At 32.6% G+C, this 24,696-nt stretch overlaps 2 protein-coding genes and 1 pseudogene across 4 annotated transcripts; all 3 read right to left on the reverse strand.

The window, feature by feature from the left end:
* Positions 1 to 1,428: 1,428 nt before the first annotated feature.
* On the reverse strand, positions 1,429 to 7,145 carry LOC110709825 (probable rhamnogalacturonate lyase B). 2 transcript variants are annotated; one of them, XM_021888082.1, is made up of 15 exons: positions 7,013 to 7,145; positions 6,661 to 6,782; positions 5,311 to 5,370; positions 4,905 to 5,024; positions 4,695 to 4,814; positions 4,392 to 4,533; positions 4,125 to 4,295; positions 3,854 to 4,009; positions 3,650 to 3,756; positions 3,330 to 3,420; positions 3,066 to 3,207; positions 2,789 to 2,945; positions 2,555 to 2,671; positions 1,946 to 2,069; positions 1,429 to 1,850 (listed from the first exon to the last, which is right to left on the reverse strand). In XM_021888082.1, the coding sequence occupies exons 1-15, from the start codon at positions 7,052 to 7,054 to the stop codon at positions 1,602 to 1,604; spliced, it is 1,920 nt and encodes a 639-aa protein (XP_021743774.1). In that variant the 5' UTR covers positions 7,055 to 7,145; the 3' UTR covers positions 1,429 to 1,601. The 2 variants fall into 2 exon arrangements, with proteins under 2 accessions (XP_021743774.1, XP_021743772.1); XM_021888080.1 differs by having other exon boundaries at positions 2,789 to 3,207.
* Positions 7,146 to 9,388: 2,243 nt separating this feature from the next.
* On the reverse strand, positions 9,389 to 14,744 carry LOC110709826 (annotated as a pseudogene).
* A 2,207-nt stretch (positions 14,745 to 16,951) lies between these two features.
* On the reverse strand, positions 16,952 to 23,730 carry LOC110709827 (TRAF-type zinc finger domain-containing protein 1-like). 2 transcript variants are annotated; one of them, XM_021888084.1, is made up of 6 exons: positions 23,612 to 23,730; positions 23,369 to 23,475; positions 22,848 to 22,983; positions 19,036 to 19,173; positions 18,831 to 18,952; positions 16,952 to 17,428 (listed from the first exon to the last, which is right to left on the reverse strand). In XM_021888084.1, the coding sequence occupies exons 2-6, from the start codon at positions 23,410 to 23,412 to the stop codon at positions 17,269 to 17,271; spliced, it is 600 nt and encodes a 199-aa protein (XP_021743776.1). In that variant the 5' UTR covers positions 23,413 to 23,475; positions 23,612 to 23,730; the 3' UTR covers positions 16,952 to 17,268. The 2 variants fall into 2 exon arrangements, with proteins under 2 accessions (XP_021743776.1, XP_021743775.1); XM_021888083.1 differs by having other exon boundaries at positions 16,952 to 17,437.
* Positions 23,731 to 24,696: the final 966 nt, after the last annotated feature.

The following is a 24,696-nucleotide window of genomic DNA, read 5'->3' on the forward strand; positions in this document are numbered from 1 at the left end:
TTGGAATCAAATTAAAGCAAAAGAGTTGGGAATTTTAACCTCTTTTGGTTTTTCTCTTGACTTAGGCGCAACCATTTTTTGGTGACAATGGATAAAATGAAGAGAGAGAAGATTGCCAAAGAGCAACAGTAGTTAGAGATTTATTCACGTATAATTTGTGTGACCACTTTAGATACTACTTGTATGATAGTAATGTATATAACGATAAGTTTATATAATGCTACGTTTATATGATGCTAAGTATATGAATTAAGGTATGAGAAATGTGTAATTTAATATCATCTACACAAAAATTTAAGGTGATAGTACGTGTGTTTGACAAATAACTTATTCTCACGTAATGAATAATCAAAATTGTGCATTATTATCACATTGTGTTGAGAAATAGAACGTCTCATGTATACACCTTTCGTTTATCTATAAATGAAGGTCAATTGTTACATTATTGTCTCTTTTCTCATAATGTCTCATTCTTCTAATAGTTGAAGAGTATAATTCCTGATGTATCTAAGCCATTTTTAAATCCCATCACTTACTCTAAATAGTACATGTTAAAAAGTTCAATTAAATCGTTATTTATTTCAAAAATTTATTATGACAGTTTATCACAAATTTCCTAAAATAATGACTAATTTATTTAGTGCAAGATAGTCACATGTAATCAATAATCATTATAATAATCCTTGTGATCCATCTAGCTAGAACCAATCGCTCAACTCAGATGGACCACTTTACATAACTCTAGCATTAGACCAAGCTTTTAATTTAGAGAATATGTGATGGTACCTTTAAATGCGGAAGAGAGTTTGGACCATTTACGTTACAAGTTTTAACTTTAAAATCAAATTGAAACAATAATAGTAGTAGTGTTATTCAATTAAGCTTCCAAAGTTACAATAGGATCTAACAAGCTTGACCTTGATCTTAAAAACCTAGGGGAACATAGTGAACAATCTGTAATTTACTGTTTCATACTCCCTCCGTTTCCAAATGATTTTCTCATTTCTATTATTTAGATCAAACTTTGAAAACTTTGACCATAAATTCCCTTTAATCTATTAGAGATTATATATTCATGTGGGATCTTGTTAGACTCGTCATAGTGTACACTATATTATCAAGTTCTTATAATTTTTTCTCGTATGGTAATGAAGACATAGATGTTATAAGACACAATTTGGAGACCATGAAAAGTCAAATGGTAAAATCATTTGGAGACGGAGGGAGCAGTATTTTGTCATGAGCGATTACAGATCAAAACTGATTGTTTTTGAATGATCAGATCTGATTTCTACTGAGTAATATTGACATTTTCATTATCAGGCCTTTTATTTTTTAAACTTGTTAAAATTGAATTATATAAGTTGAAGTGCATAGAGATTGACCCTGATCTTCATTAAGAAAAGTGTTTGTTACAAATTTCCCTTGTACTATTGTTTGAAATTGTTATATACTTCAGAAAAATTCATACATAAGCAAGAATTTGCCTCCTATTTAACATAGTAGCATTTCATAATGAAGCTAAGATTGTCGTGGTATAAACGAACAACATATACATATTCATCTTGTTTGTGTACATCAAAGAAAGTAACCCTTGGAGCTCAACTTTGATCAGAATCAGGAGGCCCTTCGAGGCGAATATAGTCATACATGATTCCTACAAAAGGGCTACCACCCTTTGCCTGAGTCAAATAGATTGTATTATCACCTTGTACAAGCTTATTTCCTTGTATATCTGCAGTATAAAGCCTATATAGCCCATGAATCCCATGTCTTGCAATCGCGTTATCTTTCCCTATTAGTCCTGTTGTAAATACCGGAGGTTCTGCTTTTGGATCGTTTACTCGAACCTAAACATTGTTTTTCCCATACTCTTTAGTTGATAATCATTGTAGGTGGTAGATAGAAAAACAAACTTGATATAGATTTTTGTGACTAAAATTACCTGTAATTCTGCCATGTTCGCAGTTGCAAGTGCCAATCTTAGTTTATAGACTCCATGTTGATCAACTTCTTCAAGGTTGAACTTGATTTTCCATGTTGTTCCTTGGTATGTATTTCCTTTCTTCCTGCAAGATTATGAAAAACAGTTATTGTTAGTGATTATATATTTATTATTGTACTTCGTTACTGCTTTACACGAGCACATATGTTTAGCATCACGGCTTAATTTAATGTAACCTTTCATCTTATCATTTGGCTTGAATTATGAAAACTTAGCTAAGGTGTTCTGTTCAGCTGATTTTCACTTAACTGAACTGATTTTTCCTACGGAGTAAATAAGAACAGATCGTGACTGATCATATCAAAAGTGTCTACTGATAGAAACTGCTTAAGTTGATTGTTACTGATTGAAATTGTCCACTGATAGAAACTGGTTTCTATTAATCAAAGCTTAATTATTTATTAGACTTGTATCCCTTTCAGCCACAGTAAAAAATGACCACTGACAAAAGACATTACTTAAGAAAGATGTAAACATAACATTTTGATCAATGTTTTTTTTCAAGTTTTCATCACTTTTAACCAAAGTATGATGCCTTAGTTACTTTACCTGGTAACTTGAGCAAAGAACCAATCCTTTTCATAATCACTTTCACCAATTGTATACACCAGATCTTCATTAGGATATAATTCGGCATATCTTTCCCATAAACCATACTGCCTAAATCTGTTTCAGAAAGTGACCCGAAAAAATTAAAAAAATAACTAAACATACTTCAATCGTTCAATGTTATACATTATGCTAAAACTTCACAGTTCAGAAACTCTGTTAATGAGAGCTAACCTTTCAGGGTGATTGACAAAGAGTTTGTTGACATACTTAGGGTTGGGCTCAGGTATGTAAAATTTCCTCGCTGTTCGATCAGGAACACCGACTTCCCACAATGTCGGTCCATCACTTGGTGGTTCATACACAAGTTCACCCATATCAATAGCAAAACCTGTATAAGCTTGCTTTCTGTAAGTCATCTTTACAAGATTTATGTAGTAATGTAAGATGCTTAAGCACAGGAAATTTTGTACTGTATTTATTTCGCGTAAGTGGGAGTATGTTTGAAGACCTTGAGTTACAGAAACATTGTTGTCGCATACATAGTCTCCTATGAAGCCAGGGACCGAAGCATACAGATTATAGTCACCAGCTCTTATATCATCTATGAAGAAATAACCATCCTCATCTGTTGTTGTCCAAAATTGATAACCCTGTTAATAAACAATTAACTTCATTAAAACATTAAGCAAATTATTAGAAGCCTCATTACTAAGGATACTCAAATATGTTAAGCTAATTTTCGCTAAGTTAAAAGTAGTCGTAAATCAATCACCTTGCCTTCCAGCTGCCAAGATTTTGGTTCATTAGGAGATGCTAAACCTATATATGCTCCATTTGCTGGGATATAATCATCATTAAAATACCTGACGATTCATTTAAATTTTAATTAGTTAAAGAGACATTATACTTATTCATCATTGGATTGTTGACATAGATAACAACATTCTATATCCTAGAGGACAGAGGTTACGAGTTGAAATCTTAACATGCTCATCCGAGGTATCATAATAAAAGTATGACACCACATAAAGTCATGTACATATATAATGTAGCGCCAATAAATCGTTAGCCAAGTAAATTAAAATAACTAACCTGTCATGGACTAATAATCTACCAGAGAGATTACCCCTTTGATCAGATGTTGGATAGTCTTCTGAAGCTGGAAATGAGTACGGCCACCTATCTGTTTCGATCACAGCCTGCATATATTCATGTAGCAGTACTATATGGTTCAGATAAATCTAATTTGGAAAATATTCATATCAAAAATTTATAGGTACAATATTAGCTGTTAACCTGTTCTTTAGCATCATCCCACAGCCAATGCCAGTCATCTTCTTTAGGCACACAGTTAACATACGTAAAAACCGGACCAAACACCCTTTTCCATGCCTCACCTTGTGCAAATTTTGCTACCATGTCCTCCCCAGCATAATGTGCACTTATGAACATCTGTATTTAAAATTTCAAATTAAAGGCCTAGCTCTGAGATGAAGTTATATCACTTGTACAGAGAGTAAATACTTTCACGTGCACCTAATAATTTCTTGATCCGTAATTTACTTACAGCAAGGTTGTAAGGGCCAACATGAGAGGTAAGATTTTGCTTGAATGGTCCACCGGTTCTGAACTCATCACTAGGTGTTATTTGCCACATTCCGGTAGGGGGATCGGTGCATATCCATCCATGGACTTGGAGATCTCTGTCCTCACACGAATACTGGTATTTGTCATCCACCTAGTCCAACATATATATATATAGGTAAGCATTTTATCATACAAAAAAAAAATATTGTAAATCTGTATAATAGTGAGTTGGATTATCAATATATACCTCTCCTTTAAATTCTTCTTCAATAGGATTTGTAAGAAGCACTGCTTCAGGAGGTTCAAGGACTTGGCACCTTCCTGGTAACCTGTCATCTGGAAGTGGCATTTTTCTTTGTCTGTTATCTGCTACTGCCATATACTGAAACCTGTTTATCAACTTAACTGTCAAAAACAGCTCGTTTAATTCAGCATTACAGCATTTACTCTATCCATCCAAAATTATTTGTCACATTGTATATGCGACTATTATTTGCTAACGAAGAGAGTACAAGCTAAGTCATTCCGGAGTAGAAAAGATTATTTTTACCACTTTTTGTTAAGCTTGAAAACAATCCTTGTTTGAGGAAGATTGAATCCAGGCCATTCCTTTAATTTCTCATAAATACCATAACAGTAGAAGCCTGCTGAACCCTGAAGCATTATGACCCTAATAAAAATTCATAAAAATATTAGCCATAAAATAGTAATTAGTGCAAGTAAAAATATCATGTCTCAGATTATGAGGAGGAAAGAGTACCTTCTATCAATGTTCAATGGCACAAATTTGCCTTTAGATGAAGGTATCCATGTTCTTGTGAAAGACACTTCCACCATTTCATCGTTCTCTACTACAACTTGAAAATCCGTTCCTTTGACTCTGCATAATTTTATAACAACAATTAAAGAAATTAAACAAAAATAGCGAGAAAGTGAAAGTGGAGTATAATAATCCAACATAATCTTGTACTTGTACAACGTAATCAATAAATTAGAAATGAAGGGAATCTTGTTAGATTTATCTAATAAATGAATATTTTCAATTAAACTTTTTAGAATTATCAAATGCACATTGAAGACTTTGTAAATGCCAAGTTCTTAAATTTGAGGGAAAATGATAAGTACGGAAAAAAAAAACACACACACACACAATATTATATTATTACCTTTCGCCGTAGCCTCTTGTGCCTGAAGTTCCAGGATCACTCCAATTAAGGTCCCAATACCTGTATACAGTATCTCCATCACGAATCACAATAACATTGTCTTTCAAAGATCAATTTTGAGCATCAATAATAAGGTTTTCTTAAGGAGAGAAATTTTAAGAATTAGCTCGCTCTTATGTAAGAAATGGGAGTGTCTAATTTGGAGTTGCAAATAGAGCTAAGTTTTATGTTTGGTGATGGTTAAAAAAAATAGTGTTAAACTCTTAAGACTTGCTATGATATCATCGTAAAGTGGTTCCCACTTGTTTTAAGATGAAACTTCACAAATTTTTGCATTGATGTTTTGTTTTAGAAAAGTTTGAATGGGAGTTTTGATTTCTTAAGACCCACGTTAAGACTTGAATTGTTCATGGGTGATGTCTAAGAGCAAGATTAGCATAGTCTTGTCTTAAGACTTAAATTTATTGCCACATCAGCTATTAACTTAAATTTAATTATTTTTTATTTTAAAATTATGTTTAAGACTCCTTAAACTCAACCAGATTATTTATCTCTTCATCTCTAAGACTCATTTTAAATTTCTTTAACAAATTTATTATTATTTTTTTCTTTTAACATACTATATATTTTAATATAAAAATTCACATTATGCAATAAAGATGATGCATGCATAAAAATAAATTATAATGGAATTACATGAAATTAAAAGATTTTAATATACATGAAAAATAAGATAAATAAAAAAACACACACACATATTGCATTAAAATAGTTGTAATGTAAAATAAAATTGACTAATGTAAAATTGATCTGAATTCAAATATCACTTTCCCAAAACGACTCCATAAATGTTCAACCAAATCATGTTGCAATTGATGATGTCTTCTTCGATTTCGAAAGTCTTCGGTGGTTCTCAAAGAATTGTTCACGATTAGCATAATAAATCAAATAATTAATGTTTTTAAAAAATAAAAAAGTTAATAAATTTTTTATAATCAAAACACCATGTTTTGATATGTATATAGGTAAAAACACAGTGTAGAAATGTTAAATTGAGTCTTGATTTTTCAAGACTTCACTTGAGATTTTGTTAAGACCAAGCCACATAAATGCATAAAAAATAAAAATAAAGTCTTGTCTTAAGACCACAAAATCAGAAATTAATGATGTCGATCACCTAGAATCTTAAGACTTAGGGCTAATCTTGCTCTAGATAGCTGATGTTGGCTTTCTATAGTTGTATATGTTTTGAGAAGTCTTAAATAAATTAGTTAAGAAAAGTCTTAATAATGACAACGCTAAGCTAATCTTGCTCTGACAATATTATTTCTGCATATATAGCTAGCATACCCTCTATGTTCTTCTACAACTGTGTCCTCAAGCAAATTCTCTATGCCATTGTATATTATCTTTGTGATGATCCCATCTGGTCTCGATATTGTGATTTCGAGTATCCCATTATCGATAACAACCTGAAAGTTTAGATCACGTACAAAATATAGTGTAGGATAATTATAGTACATTATCATATAGAAACTGCATACAAAATATTACATATAGAGACTATTTTCTTAAATTTACTCGATCATAAATTCAATGCATGTAAAATAAATACTTCATGGTTAATGAACCTTTATCTTTTTTTTTTTTTTTTTGGATGCAAAATAAACTAAATATGTTCATTATTGTTTGTAATACTTACATAATGATCTTGGATAGTAAGTTGGACTGCCTTGAATGACATAGCTGAAATAAAATAAAGCACAAAAGATAGCAAAAGAAAATTAAATACAATATTTAATTTTAATAATCGATCATATTAATTGTTAAAAAGAGCAAATATTGTATCAATATATATATATATATATATATATATATTATATATATATATATATATAATATATATATATATATATATATATATATATATATATATATATATATATATATAAAAGACATGAAATTTTCTTAGAATCAAATTAAAGCAAAAGGGTTTGGAATTTTAACCTTTTTTGGTTTATCTCTTTACTTAGGCGCAACCATTTTTTTGGTGATAATGGATAAAATGAAGAGATAAAAGATTGCCATGTATTGAAGGTAGAGCAACAGTAGTTAGTGATTTATTCACGTATAATTTGTGTGACCACTTTAGATACTACTTGTATGATAGTAATGTACATAATGAAAGTTTATATAATGCTAAGTACATGAATTAAGGTATGAGAAATTTGAGTAATTTAATCATCTACATAAAAACTTTAGGTGATTGTGTGTGTTTCACATAAGAAATAACCAAAATTGTGCACCATACCCATTGTGTTGACTAACCCAGCACCTCATGTATACACCTTTTGTCTGTCTATAAATGGCTGTCAATTATCACACTGTCTTATTTCTCATTATATCTCATTTTTCTCATAGTTATAGTATATCTTATGTAATGGCCTGGTTAGATGTGTCTAGACCATCTTTAATTTCTTCTCATCACTTAATCAAAGTAGTAACATGTTAAAAAAAAAATTTAATTAAATCATTATTAATTCAAAAGTATTGACGGTTTTTCACAAATTTCCTAAAATAATGACTATTATTAGTGCAAGATAGTCACAAGTAATCATTATAATCCTTCTGATCCATCTAGAACCAATCGCTCAACTTAGACGGGCCACTTTACATAACATTAGACCAAACTTTCAATTTTAGAGAAGATGTGACGGTACCTTAAAATAAGGAAGAGAGTTTAGACCACTTACAAGTTTAAAAGTTTTTTTACTTTCAAAATCAAATGGAAATAATAGTATCTATTCAATTAAGCTTACAATATGATCTTAACAAGATCGACCTTGATCTTAAGTTTATTTCCAATCCTTGATCACTTAGCTTGTACGGTAACTTGTTTAAACGTGCTCATAACCAACATCAACTAATTGTTGGCAAAAGAAGAGACGAATTATCACTCAACATATATATCCTAGCTTCTCTACATTTTCATCAATAATCAAAATTTCAAAATAGGTTAATTTAATTTATCTTTCATGTTTATTAAAAGCTTTAAATAAATCTCAAATATAAATAGGTGTGTAGTACAAATTAATTTTCTCCAAACATGAAGAAACATGCAATTTTCCATAATGTGACCCTTATAAATCACATAATTTGTTTGAAAAGCTTTAATAAAATTTCAAAATTTCCTAGCTTCTCTACATTTTCATCAATAATCAAAATTTCAAAATAGGTTAATTTAATTTATCATTCATGTTTATTAAAAGCTTTAAATAAATCTCAAATATAAATAGGTGTGTAGTACAAATTAATTTTCTCCAAACATGAAGAAACACGCAATTTTCCATAATGTGACCCTTATAAATCACATAATTTGTTTGAAAAGCTTTATCAAAAAATTCAGCAAGGCATCTTTTATTGGTCCTAAACGGCCAAACGATATAATGAATACAACAAATAAGTGGTGTCTTACTGTCTTGTAGTCCCTATATCATGAAGTTACTTCAACGTAAGATTTTCATAGTACCTACTCTATGACCTAACCTCATGGCCATTTGTTCTAATTAGTCATACTACCAATAATCACAAGTCACCTTTGTTCTCCTAATTAAATTCATCCCTAGCGTTTAAAAAGTATGAGAAAACACTTATGAATAGTGTGAAGACAATTATAACTTTAAAACGTTTGTTTACTTATATGCCCCTATTGATAAAATGTTAATTGCCGCTAAGCTTTTTCTTTATATGATTTAATGATGTAACTCTTTTGAATAATGTTTGGACAATTATACCCCTAAAAGTATTTGCTTACATATTTTCCTTCTTTATGTTGCTAACAACTGAAAGAGCTCCCATAAAATTGTTAGCTATGACGTGCGCATTGCGCGCATTAGCCACCATAGTGATGACCCAAAATGTGTGACTAATTCTTTTTCGTCCAAATTTGCAAAAGTAGTAATTAGTCAAGAGTATTCCTAAAATTAAATATAAGAAGATGATCATAAAACGTTAGGGGTACATAGTGAAAAATCCGTAATTTAATTTACTGCTCCGTAGTATTTTGTCATGAGTTATTACTGGTCAAAACTGGTGCATAAAAATAGACCCTGATCCTCTTTTAGAAAAGTGTTTGTTACAGATTTTCCTTGTATTATTGTTTGAAATTGTTTTACACTTCAGAAAAATTCATACTAGTACATAAGCAAGAATTTGCTTTCTATTTAACATGACAAGACTGACATACATAACATAGTAGCATTTCATAATGAAGATCTTCGTGGTATAAACAACATATACATATTCATCTTGTTTATGTACATCAAATAAAGTAACCCTTGGAGCTTTAACTTTGATCTGAATCTGGAGGCCCTTCGAGGCGAATATAGTCATACATGATTCCTACAAAAGGGCTACCACCCTTTGCCTGAGTCAAATAGATGGTATTATCACCTTGTACAAGCTTATTTCCTTGTATATCTGCAGTATAAAGCCTATATAGCCCATGAATCCCATGTCTTGCAATCGCGTTATCTTTCCCTATTAGTCCTGTTGTAAATACCGGAGGATCTGCTTTTGGATCATTTACTCGAACCTAAACATTGATTTCCAAATACATGTTGAGAATTGTTGTATGTGGTAGATAGAAAATCAAAACTGTATCAATTTTTGTGACTAAATTACCTGTAATTCTGCCATGTTCGCGGTTGCAAGTGCCAATCTTAGTTTGTAGACTCCATGTTGATCAACTTCTTCAAGGCTGAACTTGATTTTCCACGTAGTTCCTTGGTATGTATTCCCTTTCTTCCTGCAAGATCATGAAAAACAGTTATTGTTAGCGATTATCCATTTATTGTACATTTGTACTCCATTACTGCTTTACACGAGCACATATGTTTTGCATCACGGTCTAATTTGATGTAACCTATCATCTTATCATTTGCCTTGTTGAATCATGTTAACTTAGATTACATGTTCTGTTCAACTGATTTTCACTAAACTGAACTGATAATTACGAGTATTGATTTAAACTGTTTTTTTTTTTTTTTTTTGCTGACAGCATAATGATTTTTAGTAGTATTTTATTTATCAAACTCATTTGAACTGGTTTTCACTGCAGAGTATTTAAGAACAGATCGTGACTGATCATATCAAAAGTGTCTACTGATAGAAACTGCTTAAAGCTGATTGTTACTGATCGAAACTGATTTCTATTAATCAAAGCTTAATTATCTATTTGACTTGTATCCCTTTCAGCCATTGTCAAAAATGACCACTGAGTCACTTACAAAAGACATTACTTAAGGAAGATGTAAACATACAATATTTTGTTCAATGTTTTAATGACTTTTAACCAAAGTATGATGCCTTAGTTACTTTACCTGGTAACGTGAGCAAAGAACCAATCCTTTTCGTAATCACTTTCACCAATTGTATAGACCAGATCTTCATTAGGATATAATTCGGCATATCTTTCTCATAAACCATACTGCCTAAATCTGTTTCAGAAAGTGGCCCGAAAAAATTAAAAATATTACTAAACATACTTCAATGCTATACATTATGCTAAAACTTGACAGTTCAGAAACTCTGATAATGAGAGCTAACCTGTCAGGGTGATTGACAAAGAGTTTGTTGACATACTTAGGGTTCGGATCAGGTATGTAAAACTCCCTAGCTGTTCGATCAGGAACACCGATTTCCCACAATGTAGGTCCATCACTTGGTGGTTCATACACAAGTTCACCCATATAAATATCACAACCTGTACATTTTTGCTCAGTAAATTATCTTTTCAAGTTTTATGTACTAATGTAAGATGCTTAAACACCTTTTGTATGATTTCGTGTAAATGGGAGTAAGTTTGAAGACCTGGAGTTACGGAAACATTGTTGTCGCATACATAGTCTCCTATGAAGCCAGGGACCGAAGCATACAGATTATAGTCACCAGCCCTTATATCATCTATGAAAAAATAACCATCTTCATCTGTTGTTGTCCAAAACTGGTAACCCTATTAATATGAAATTTGCTTCATTAAAACATTAAGCCAATAATGCTGATATTAGTTCATGGTTAAGACTAAATTACAAGCCGCCTCATTACTAAGGACACTCAAATATGTTAATTTTTGCTAAGTTTTAAGCAGTCGTAAATCAATCACCTTGCCTTCCAGCTGCCAAGATTTTGGTTCATTAGGAGATGCTAAACCTACATATGCTCCATTTGCTGGGATGTAATCATCATCAAAATACCTGACATGTAAATTTTGGTTAAAGAGACATTACATTAATTCATCATTGGATTGTTGGTATAGATAACAACGATCTATATCCTAGAGGACAGAGGTTACGAGTGGAAATCTTGACATGCTCAAAGACGAAATATCATAATATAAGTATGACACGACACAACTTCACATACATATACTATGTGACACCAAACCGTTAGCCGAGTAGACTAAATTATACAGAGTAAAAAAAATAACTGACCTGTCATGAACTAATAATCTACCAGAGAGATTACCCCTTTGGTCAGATGTTGGATAGTCTTCAGAGGTTGGAAATGTGTACGGCCAACTATCTGTTTCGATCACGGCCTGCATATATTCATGTAGCAGTACTATATGACTGAGATTAATCTAATTTGGAAAATATTTATACCAAAAATTATAGGTACAATATTAGCTGTTAACCTGTTCTTTAGCATCATCCCACAACCAATGCCAGTCATCTTCTTTAGGCACGCAGTTAACATACGTAAAAACCGGACCAAATACCCTTTTCCATGCCTCGCCTTGTGCAAATTTAGCAACCATGTCCTCCCCAGCATAATGTGCACTCATGAACATCTGAATTTCAAATTTTCATTTTTACTGCCTATTTTCAAGATGAATTGAAACAATCATATGTATAGAATGTGAATGTTTTCACGTGCACCTAATAATTTGTTGGTCCGTAGTTTACTTACAGCAAGGTTTAAAGGGGCAACATGAGAGGTAAGATTTTGCTTGAAGGGTCCACCGGTTCTGAACTCGTCGCTAGGGGTTATTTGCCAGACTCCGGTAGGCGGATCAGTGCATATCCACCCATGAACTTGGAGATCCTTGTCCTCACACGAGTACTGGTATTTATCATCCACCTAGTCCAATATATCGGTAAACATTTGATCATATATAGGTAAACAATCTAAACATTTGATCATAATATATATCACCTCCAAAAAATTATTGTTATTTAATAAATTCTAACTAGCTAAGATTTAGTCCATAAGAACTAGTTGAGATCTCTCACATTAAGGGATTAAGCCACATACTCCAATATCACATAGCCATTACAAATGGAGGTCTTTAATTGCTCTAGGATAATATCATACGAATTATTTTTGTTAAGTCGGGCTTACTCATATAATAATTAAGAATGTAACATGATCTCAGCTCGTCAAAATTATTTTTTGTAATGAGCACAATGCATCTGCTCCCACCCTCTTCCCCTCAAAATTAATTTTTATAATGAGCACAATGCATACAGATTCCAACCTGATTAAATACTATTTTAGAGAATGTGACAACTTTTACTGATGTAAGACCAAACATATAATTGGTGTCGATTTTCATATCTTGTCTTGTGGCTACAATATAGATATTTTTAATATACCAACTTTTATAATACTATCAAAAGTGTTCAAAGTCTAAATGCCTAATTTTTGAATGTTTATAATTCATTTACATACAAATCCAAAAATTAAAGGGATGAAAGATTTATACCTCTCCTTTAAATTCTTCTTCAATAGGATTTGTAAGAAGCACTGCTTCAGGAGGTTCAAGGACTTGGCACTTTCCTGGTAACCTATCATCTGGAAGTGGCATTTTTCTTTGCCTGTTATCTGCTACAGCCATATACTGAAACCTGTATATCAACTTAACTGTCAAAAACGGCTCGTTTAATTCAGCATTACAACATTTACTCTATCCATCCAAAAATTTTTGTCACATTGTATATGCGACTATTATTTGCTAACGAAGAGAGTACAAGCTAAGTCATTCCGGAGTAGAAAAGATTATTCTTACCACTTTTTGTTAAGCTTGAAAACAATCCTTGTTTGAGGAAGATTGAATCCAGGCCATTCCTTTAATTTCTCATAAATACCATAACAGTAAAAGCCTGATGAACCCTGAAGCATTATGACCCTAAAAGTTTATAAAAATATTAGACATAATATAATGAACTTAATGTAGTACAATAAAATAACATGTCTTTTATTATGAGGAGGAAGGAGCTAGTACCTTCTATCAATGTTCAATGGCACAAGTTTGCCTTTAGATGAGGAGTTCCATGTTCTTGTGAAAGACACTTCCACCATTTCGTCGTCCTCTACTACAATTTGAAAATCTGTTCCCTTGATTCTGCAAAAAAATATTACAACAACAACGAAGTCTTAGTCTGACATGAATCATCATAAGGAACAGTCCGCGAAAAGTGAAACACTAAGAGTAAAAAGTGTATCACCTATCATAGTAGCCTGTTGTGCCTGAAGATCCAGCCTCACTCCAATTAAGGTCCCAATACCTACATAAAATATTTCCGTCTCAAAAATTACACTTTCTTTTCAAGATCAAAATTAATCTGAGTTTGACCATAACTTACTCTAATGTACAAGGAAAAAAAAAAAAAAAAAAAAAAAAAAAAAAAAAAAAACATTGTCACATGATCAGATTTTTTTTAAGAAAAAAAAATCTCAGTATTAACTTTTGATAATGTTAATTAATTAGTTAATGGTCAAATTTGTGTTTTAGAGACTAAATAAAAAAAATGTTTAACATTATTATTTCTATTGGCATACCCTCTATCGTCTTCTTCATTAGTTTCTTCAAGCAAATTCTCTATACCATTGTACTTTATCTTTGTAATGATCCCATCTGGTTTCGATAACGTGATTTCGATTATCCCATTACCAATAATAACCTGCAAGTTAAGATCACAATGTAGGATAATTATATTACATTATCATCAATAGGAGTTACATATTACACATTGAGACACAACTTTAATATCAAACATGCTCATAATTTGTAATGCATACTTACATAATGATCTTGGACAGTAAGTTGGACTGCCTGGAATGACATAGCTGATTAAATTTTGTACCTATAGCAAAAATTAAATTATCACAAAAGAAAGCAAAATAAATGAAATTAGTTACTTTATTTAAATAGTATATTGTATTAATCACATTGATTGTTGATAATCTGAAGCTTTTTTGTTCACTGTTTACCTCACTTTGAATTAGTTAACATGGCATAAAAAGTAGAGCAAATATGCTCTTTATATATACATAAGACATGAAATATTGTTGGAATCAAATTAAAGCAAAAGGGTTTGGTTTTTTTAACCTTTTTTTGGCTTATCTCTTTACTTAGGCGCAACCATTTATTTTGGTGATAATGGATAATATGAAGAGAGAGAAGATTGCCATGTTTTAAAGGTAGAGCAACAATGATTAGTGATGCATTTACGTATAATTTGTGTGACCACTTTATATACTATATATGATTGTAATGTATATAATAATGAAAGTTTAATGTTACGTATATAAATTAAGGTATCAAAATTTTTAGAGTGATTCTGTGTTTGACAAACTCAATGTATACTCTAGCATTAGGCAAACATGATTTATTTAATTAATTAATTAGAATGAGAAGGTGAGTTTATTTGGATCACTTATAACTTACAATTTCACAAGAGAGTTTTAATTTTATAATCAGATGAAAATAATAGTGTCTCCTCGAACTTATAAGGTTTTAACATGTCCGAACTTAATCTAGGTGTAGTCTTTGTTTGTCACATGTTATGGGATATGGTGTATTGTTGGAAGGCTAAGTTATTTCCTATTCTTGATCAAATGTACAACTGTACAAGTAGCTTATTTAAACATGTTCATAACTAACATCAACTAATATAATTGTTGACAAAAAGAAGAGATGAATTCTCACTCCATTCATGAGTTAGTGTTCTGGGTTCTTCTATACATTTTCATAATAATCAAATCTTTCAAAATACTTTGATTTACTATGTATCTTTTAAATTTATTTATTGTTTAATAAATCTCTTATACAAATAAGTAGCAGGTACGTATTTACGTAATATAAATTTAAGGTTCTCATTTCCCACATTTTACCTCTAAATGAACATGGCATGAAAAAACATGCAACTTGCAACTTTTCCACAATGTGACCCTAATTAATCATTTTAGTTAGAATAGAATTATCAAAAAAAATCAGCAAGGCATCTTTTATTGGTCCTAAATGATATAATGAATACAAACAACAAATAAGTGATGTCTTGTAATCCCTAGATCATGAAGTTAGTTCATAATATAAGGCTATGAGTATACGCAACGTAAGATTTTCACAAGTCATACTGCCAATAAATTATATTGTTACCTTAATGGCCTAACCTCATGGTCTTTTGTTCTAATAAGTCATACTACCTATAATTACAAGTCACCTTTGAATGTGGGATGAATCTCTATCTTTAAAGTAATACTATTAGTCGTCACCATAAATTATTAAGGACTACGGAATATTGGAGCATCCACGTTGGTTAGGTAGCTCACAATTATAAATCTGAATTATTACTGTAAATGCCTCGTTTTGCTTATTAAAACGTGAACACGTAAATCGAGACATTTTTTAATAAGCAACACGAGGCATTTACGTTACTTTTTTGTGAAATTTGAGCTCAATTTGGTTCCTTAAGGCCTAAAATAGCCCCCAAAACCATTAACGGAAGGTTTTTCAACGCGCAAATTGATAAAAAAAAATATTAATAAATAGAGAGTGGGCCCCATTAACGGAATTTTTTTAACGGCGGGATAACAGCAAGGTTACCATATAGAAACAAAATGTATATTAGGGTTACAGTATAGAAAGTGATATAAGTTGGGACACAACGTAGAAAAGTGAAATTAACAGGGTTACTATATAGAAAAACCCTTATTTCTTTTATGTATCCCTCATCCTCAAAAAAATTTCATTATCCTTGTATAGTGTGTTCTATTAGAAACTTTTCATTTCTCCATTATCTTTTGACGGAGAGATTACTTTACACTTCTACAGTCCCCTCAAAATATCCAACCTACAAATGTGGTCTAGACGCGTATATAAACCATTTCAAGTTTCTCTAATCTTTCAACGTGGGACTTTTAACAAAACACTTTAAAGATACTCCATATACTCCTAAAAGTAAATAAGTATGAAGACTACAAGTCTATAACAGGGTGCATCAGCAATTGACTAAGAGAATCAAAATCACATTTCACATGAGCTAAATATGATTCAAAAGGGATTAAATTTAAATATAACTTCACCAATCACAGTCATGACCTAACTACTTGACCCACTAAAATATAGCCTAGGTTGAGTGCAGTAACTAAGAAGAAAACAAGGTACTCTTTTTTATTTTTACACAAAATAATATTAATTATTGATAACAAGATTTTTTTTTTACAAAAATAAATAAATTAATAGTCTTGAGTTATACCTTTTCGTCCAAATTTTTTTAGCTATTACTTAACTGCCTTGTTTATAGATAGTTTTGGTTTAGCATATCGTTATAATAGTATATCAAAGCACACATTTAGCTTTTGTGAGAATGGAAACTTAAGAAGAATCGTGATTTAATTAACAAAGGATAACCTCAGCATGCATTACATATTATGCACCAAGAATGCATGTGACATAGATGACAAACAATGTAGACGAGATTTTGTCTCTTAAAAAACTGAAGTTTATCATGTGAACCCGTCCCATATATTTACTGCTACCAAACAATTAAACCTCATTGCTCAACTAGACTCAACGCCTCGAATTTTCAGTAATAGCTGATCTCAGTTGTTACTTTGGGTTATACACAGAGCCTTAAAATGCAGAAAGAGCTACTTGTGTGTGTGTGACTGCCACTAGTGCCCAGTAGAGTTTTCTGATTTCTTCTGGTAGAAAAAGGACCCTAGAATAAATGCAATTCCTGTGATTGCGATTGTGATTAGCAGATGTCTTTTGGGGAATGCTGGTGCTGGTGTATCTCTTCTGCGAGGTCGTGGTTCTCTCTCAGCAGCAGGCCTGAAATCCCTAGCAGATTACAAGATAAAAGACATCAGTAAGCCACTAAGAATACGGGTCAAAAATATACTTCTGAAAAAGCGGAAAACCCCAGATGGTCATTTATAAGAGCCACACGGTAAGAAAGAATTAGAAGTAGGATGGAATCCTGACGGAAATCTATAGTTCTGTAGGTAAGAGACACTGAGACAAATTCAAGTCGGTGGCTCTACTTGGACCCCAAGACTGTAGAAAGAAAAAACTGCTGACTGCAAGCAACTTTCAAGAAATGCCCATGACATCGTTGGGTTTGGAAACATTTTAACCATTCTTAAGCATGGCAATATCAGAAGGTTGGTTATGTTGGGAAATCTCAGAACTACTTCCTTTCTAACCCTATGTTTAAGTCGGATTGTTTCTTTGAGTTATAATTTTGTGCATCCAGATCTCTCCTTGTTTTGGAGTTATGACTGTAAGGATAACATTGGTTGGGCCGTTAGGAAGGTTTACTTCAAATGTGACAATCTTGGGGCCTTTTTGGTATCCCATATCAAGTGCCTCCTTTGAAAAATAAAGGGGGAGTGAGCTCATAACCCTCAACTCCCAAAAAGAATGATACTGAGATGCAAAAATCTCATGCATCAAGTAAAAAGCTACCAAAAAAAAAAAAAAAAAAAAAGGAGCAATCAAGCATTGTGAGTGCATGTTGAATTGGAAAAATGAACAAAACCAGACCGGGACCTAAAAAAAGGTCATTAAAGGCGCTCCATTGAAGGCATAATCAGCATGACAGTTGATATGAGAATTTCTGAAAAAGTTTAATTAAAGCTCCAGATGGCATACAAAAACCTAAAGCTTTAACTATAATCAATTCCAATATGTCCTCCCTTCTTTTCACTCAAAACTTGCATCTATTCACCCGCATATGTTAATAATAAATTCCAAAACTTACTTCCTCCTTCCTATTTGCTCAACTTCCATCCTTTTGAAGTTAGACTATTTAGCAACAGGCAACAATTACCACAGTGAGAACATGACTCCAAATAGACGAGGTCAAGTATACACAAATGTCTCTTTTTCGTATTTGTAATATTTTAACGTAGTCATCCAATCAGTCATTGTCTGTCATCCTAACCTATCCAGCAACCTCCACAACTATGTATATACTTTTACGTGCCATATCCCATATGCATGCAAATGTAACTAAGTCAGAGTAGCCCAAACCAAAAAAAACAGACATAATTTTGCAGATAAAGTTCTAGCTAAAATTTTATGGGACTGGGGGTGTGGAATGAAGAGCTGAAATAGTGAAATATACACCTCGTAAACAAAAGACTGAGCACTTAATCATTGGTCTCTGGCCTCATAGTGGTACCCACATAAGATGCTTGCTAAGTGCTGATAAGAAAAGTTAGCTCTTTACCTAGAAGTACCCAAAGGAGCTTCAGAAACACCATTGCAGGTTGTTTCATGGACATATCGATCACGTAATCTGATATACCTGGCACAGCGATAGCAATGTTCTGTTCGATTGCCACATATATCCTGAAAATTGAGAAGTTAACACATAATGTATTGCACCAAATGAATTATTTTAATCATAATATTGATTCTAAAGATTAGCATGCCTGATGTTCAGATAGATCAATGGCGGGCAAAGGAAATTCGCAGTATTCACATGTTACTATCCTTTGTGGACAATCTTCACCCTTATGCACATCCAAAATTTCTCGGTCCATTGTTTCACTGCATAGTGAACAAGCTACCTGTTCCATTAAAAGTAGTCCGCTATAAATAAAAAGTACACATAACAGATCACACTAGATTTATACAAAAAAAAAAAAAAAAAAAATAATAATTGTAGATAACTGAAGAGAGATGAAACCAAACAGAATTCTTAATTCACAAACTCAAAAACATTTCATTTTGCTATCAGACATAAACACATCATCTTCAAAGTAGGTGGCATTCACAGTCAAAAGAGCAACACCTGGAAAAGAGCCTGGTTTGAAGCAGCTGTGTGCCTGTGTCAGTTAATCTTAACAAAATAATCTGATGCAAAGGTGAGCAAGTTTGAGTTATAAAAATGTTATTTTTTCTTCTGAAAATAAGGATCTCTTAACACCCTGATTCCACATGCTACTGAACACTAGCTTTCACTTATTACCAACAAAATCTAGCCAACCTCCTACAAGCAACCATCGCATCTTATACTTTGTAATAGAACACTTGCTTGCTTGAACGCCTTAATCCCATAAGTAGGGTCGGCAACATGAACCAACACGAGGACTTCCCAAGAGGTCACCCATCCTAGTACTACTCTCAATCATTGTAATAGAACTCTGACGTACAAAAAAAAAATCTGATGCAACGATGTGCAAGAAAAGCCATATAGTAAAAAAGTTTCTGTGAAAAAAAGGGGCCAATTAACACCCAGATTTCCAAATGTTACAGATCACTACCTTTCACTTATTACAAACAGAAGTCAAGCAAACATCATACCTTATGATAGACTACCAACAAACAACTTCCCAGGATGACAGGCCAGCACGCGAGAAAAAACAACATGCTCAAATTTTTAACAAGTCCTCTCAGCTTTTGGGTCTACAATATGCTGAATCATGTTCCCTTTGATGATTTTCTTCACCCCACAGTAAGTGTTTCTGGACATTTATGACCCTACTTGGTTAAATTCCAAATGCCTACTTCTTGAGAAAGGTTAATCATTTTACTTCACCAACCAACCTCTCAACGCCAAAATTTCACTTCGATTACATTCTTTTACGTAACCGCGTTTTTTTCATCAAAGAGCCTCAAAAGCCACTTTATGTTAACCACTTCATTATAAAGGGCTGAATTTTGAGACTGCACTCCTACTTTAGGCAACATAATTCTTTCTACTTAAACTATAGAAGGATCCAATCAATTTCTTGTTCACTTTAAAAAAATCTTATTCAATTTCACTACACTAGCAAAGATAATATTGATAATAATCATAGAGATGGTATAAAAGACATGTAAAATATTGACAATAATCATATTTTACAAAATTAATCAGGCTTTCTTGCCAAAAGATTCAACTCCCAATCTGATTACTCCTTCAAAACCTCTTATTAATCAAACACCAGACATATCTGCAATCTGCAGTTCAAGAATGGAGGGCCAAGAGGAAGGGCGAAATAGGGTGATTGAAGAATATGTAGCACAAAAACATAGTAATCAGCTAAAGGATGCACATTTAGAAGCTTGTTGTCTAATAATTTACACTCTTACTGGTATTGCCAAGGCCCATGGGCAAAATAAGGGCAACTTCATCCATAAAACTTGCATTAATGAATCAATGATAGAACACACTAGATAAGGATAACAACTTTTCAAGGGTCGTCTAACAATCCAATCTTTTAGAGACTTTTTTTTTCATGAGATCCTACTATATAACAGATCACTTTTACCACTCTACCTGTAAGAGCAGCCGTAAGTAATTGAAACATAAACTGACAGACAAAAAAGGATAAAAAAATAAAAATAAAAATAAATTATCTATCAAGCTGACCAAGGTTAGAGAAGTCATTAGTCAAGTATCTTCTAAATAATACTTCCTCAGTTCTTTCAATATTGCGAAGTTTCGATTAATGGAAGTTCATATATATTGCAAAGTTGACTTATTCACACATGATTCATTTTTGTACCTCTCCTCGTCAAAGTTTCCTTATTTCTCTCTATATTTCTTATCATCACATGGTCTCCTAAAATATTGTGCATCCCTTACATGTTGCAATAATAAAAGATCGGAGGAAGTATACTTTTAAGGGTGTGACTAATGAAAATTTGATGGCAGAACCCAACTTTAAGCAAAACAAGATACGCTTTCTGAACAAACATCTCAAGGTAGGCCATGAACACGAATGCTTCCAGGTGCAATAAGCCAATAACTTATTACAGCTCTCACTAAATTTCTTATCACCACAGTTGGAAAGAAAAAACTATAAATGAAGGTAATTTTTTACACACTAACTGGACCTAAAGGCATCAATAGATGGCCAATATTTCGAAATGAGAAAGTAAGATGAAAACAATACTATATTACCGACATATATTCTGATTCTCGGAGGCCGTGAATGATTCTTGTTATTCGCCAAGGATGCGCCTAGACATGTGAATATTGCAATTTATCTACATTTTGGCATTCAGCTGTAATAAAATCCTTAAAGTTGATCATTAGGAATTTAGGACACTGGTACGATCACAAATTAATCCTTCTCTTCATGGCCTAATCTTATGATTGACAAGTATAAAAAGTTCATAATTCAACCAAGACGTGGAACTCCTTGAGCACCCAAGATCCTCCATGGTAGCATATTAGTGCTCCTACAGCCCCATAATGCAGTATTGACCAGATACGACATAGAAGAAGATACCAGAAACTGCATATCTACCTCCAAAGACTTAGTAGCTCTCATGTTTAATACCTCATCTACGAAACACCAATAAAGTTACCTATTAGCCATGGCGTAACGGCTTCAATCCACCTATTAGTCAGAACCTTACGACTATTATGTAGGCAACAAAATCAAACTATAATGCTTCATCTTTGACAGTTACCCATGGGCATAAATAGCAAAAAACACAATGATTTTTTAAAGATCACCCTCAAAATTTTCGTAAAATCTCCTAAGAAGTGCTCCATAAACAATTGCTATTAGATCCAAGAGATAACTATAGAAAAATCATAAACCTCCTTCCATCTCAAACAGCATGTATTTGTCTAGAATCCTCTACTTAAGCCTTTCTAGTATATACACTATAACTCCGATTAGCTAGTAGTTGTATTTGCTGACATTGTGCTGTCCTTAGACAGAGTTGGATATACTCCTCAATCCTAACTCAAAGTCTCACACCAAGCAGACTAAAAGCTAACTACAGACAGAAGCGCTTCCTTCAATTTAATATACTCCAATCTTCAAACACATCAATAAGAACTATTCCTTTGACTTTTCCATCAGATAGATAGGGCTAAGTAGTTAACACTAACTACTCGATTTCATGACCACGAAAGCATAAAATTTTAAACCTCAATGTCTTAAGTAAGTTTTCTATCATTTCAGAAGAGGGAAAGTCATGAAGAAATGATAAACAGGCCCCCTACTGACACCTTAAAAATTGAAATGAAACATCACTGAATTGGTTCATCTGGGAATTCAAACAAGCATCTTATAACGAGGAACACTTATGCATGATTCAGGAAAAGCTAGCGCCCTTGTTCAAAGAAGCTTATTTATCCAGCAGAGACGCATGCCAAACAACTCAAAACTATGAAACTTATAATGTCCATAGCCATAACCAATACTAAAGTAGAGCATTCAGAAAGTAGACGATGACGACAGCATTAGAAACAAAAACGACAACTCTTCAACACAAAACTTTGACATAAGTCACTTACAGGAGCATGGGTATTAAAATAATGTTCCTCAGCATGCTTCTTTGGGACCATATCACCACAAACTTTACATTTCTCAAGATTCCGACCGCAATGAACCGTATGCAAATCGATATTCCCGGAAGGGATAGGTCTATCACTGAAAAAACATAACATCGAATCTCAGACTCAATGAAACACCCATCTCCGCATTACAAAGCAGAATTCAAAAATCAATCCATACAAACAAGCAAATTTCTTCAACAACATATTTTAACTCAAAGACTCCTAACACATTACATTTCATCATTTTAACACAAGATCATGCCTTTCCCACTAGAATCATGCATAACAACAGATTTTAAATATTTCCCAACTTTCAATACGCAATAATCTAATAACCCAGCTAACACGAAACAGTATAACACCCAGATTAAAAATACAAAAAATTCCCAAAAATAACAAGAAATTTTTTTCCCCAAATGATCAAATTCACTCAAGATTACCCTAAAACCATATAAAAGAAAAAAGAAATAGAAAATTACCAGTGGGTACAAATGGTAGTAGTTTCTTCAGAAACCGTAGCCATATTTTCTCAATCAAAGATCAAAAAAAATGAAATCAAAATCCCTTGATCAATGCAATTATATACCTGCCGACAGAAAAATCAAAGGAAAGAAAGATGAAAATCAAGAGCATAAAATCAAACCCCAGAAATAAAAGTGATCGAATGTTAATATTTAGGCATGAAAATGGACAATCTAATTAGGTTTGTTGATCAAACATACCTGCGAATGAAGTGAAAAAGTTAAGGAGAGAGAAAGTTGTGTTGAGTTGTTGTAAAGGGCGAGTCCACCTTAAATTTCCGCCTAACCTTAGTTGTTGTTGCAAATATTTCCTACTTCTTTCCTTCATTTTGTTGCTATTCTTTCACGCGCTTAGTGCAATTGTGAGATTCTCACTCTCTCTCTCTTGTTATAGTTTTGGGCTAAGTTAAGCCATTACATTACCATAAGTCCATAAGGATGTAACCTCAAATCTTAAAATTATGGTCACTCATAGCCTATCTAGAGAGGGTCATAGTCTATCTAGAGGTGTTAATTCAGATATTCAAATTGAGTTCAGTGAGGTCGGATCGGGTCTAATGTTAAGCTTGAGTTATGTTAAATTAACATGTCCATGCGAGGCGAAATCTAGATCGAATATTTTTCAAGTCGGGTCAGGTTTTGACACCTCTAACCTATCTTTATTAATCTTAATAATGCAAATCTTTTGAGTGTCTTATATTAAAGACTATTTTATTTAAAAAATTTGCTAATTTAGAAAATTTCAATTAAGCAACTAAATATTGTGGAAATCACATGTACATGATATACCTGGATGTAAAATAAACAGTTTACAGGCATCGCCAAGTTGCATTAAATCTTCCTTGATATTATTCCTCTTGGCTTGAAATATTAATCATTTACTATACGGAATTTTTTACATGTTAACCTTTGGTTAATTCACATTGAGGTTTTTTTTTTTTTTCTCTATAGGTATGTGTACATTCACCCCTACATAACTCAACATTATGTTAAATTCAATTGCTATACTTTTATTAGGGAAATGAGAATTACTGTAACATCCTAGAAATTCCTTTTCGTTAAAATACCTATTTTGCCCTTTTAAAATACGAAATAGGAAAATCTAAGACATTACCGCCACCGTGAAAACGGCTAAGGCAAATATCAAAGACACACACGGCGGAAGACTATTTTTAAAATCATTTTAAAACAAGTCAACATAAAAAGTCAAACCAAACGAAAGTAAAAGTCATACTAAGTCAAACAAAGTCAACCTACAACTTGGAACCATTGTAGGCCCTTAAAAA

The sequence above is a fragment of the Chenopodium quinoa genome, unplaced genomic scaffold, assembly GCF_001683475.1.
Source record: "Chenopodium quinoa cultivar QQ74 unplaced genomic scaffold, ASM168347v1, whole genome shotgun sequence".
Lineage (NCBI taxonomy): Eukaryota > Viridiplantae > Streptophyta > Magnoliopsida > Caryophyllales > Amaranthaceae > Chenopodium > Chenopodium quinoa.

Coding starts and splice junctions, on each gene's coding strand:
- LOC110709825 (XM_021888080.1), bottom strand. CDS start 7,054: ATGTCATTCAAGGCAGTCCAACTTACTATCCAAGATCATTAT. Junction 4,296..4,391: donor AAGAAGAATTTAAAGGAGAG/GTATATATTGAT, acceptor ATGTTGGACTAG/GTGGATGACAAATACCAGTA. Junction 3,757..3,853: donor GGGATGATGCTAAAGAACAG/GTTAACAGCTAA, acceptor GAATATATGCAG/GCTGTGATCGAAACAGATAG.
- LOC110709827 (XM_021888083.1), bottom strand. CDS start 23,412: ATGGCTACGGTTTCTGAAGAAACTACTACCATTTGTACCCACTG. Junction 18,953..19,035: donor TTGATCTATCTGAACATCAG/GCATGCTAATCT, acceptor CTCAATTTTCAG/GATATATGTGGCAATCGAAC. Junction 17,438..18,830: donor GCTCCTTTGGGTACTTCTAG/GTAAAGAGCTAA, acceptor GTAATCTGCTAG/GGATTTCAGGCCTGCTGCTG.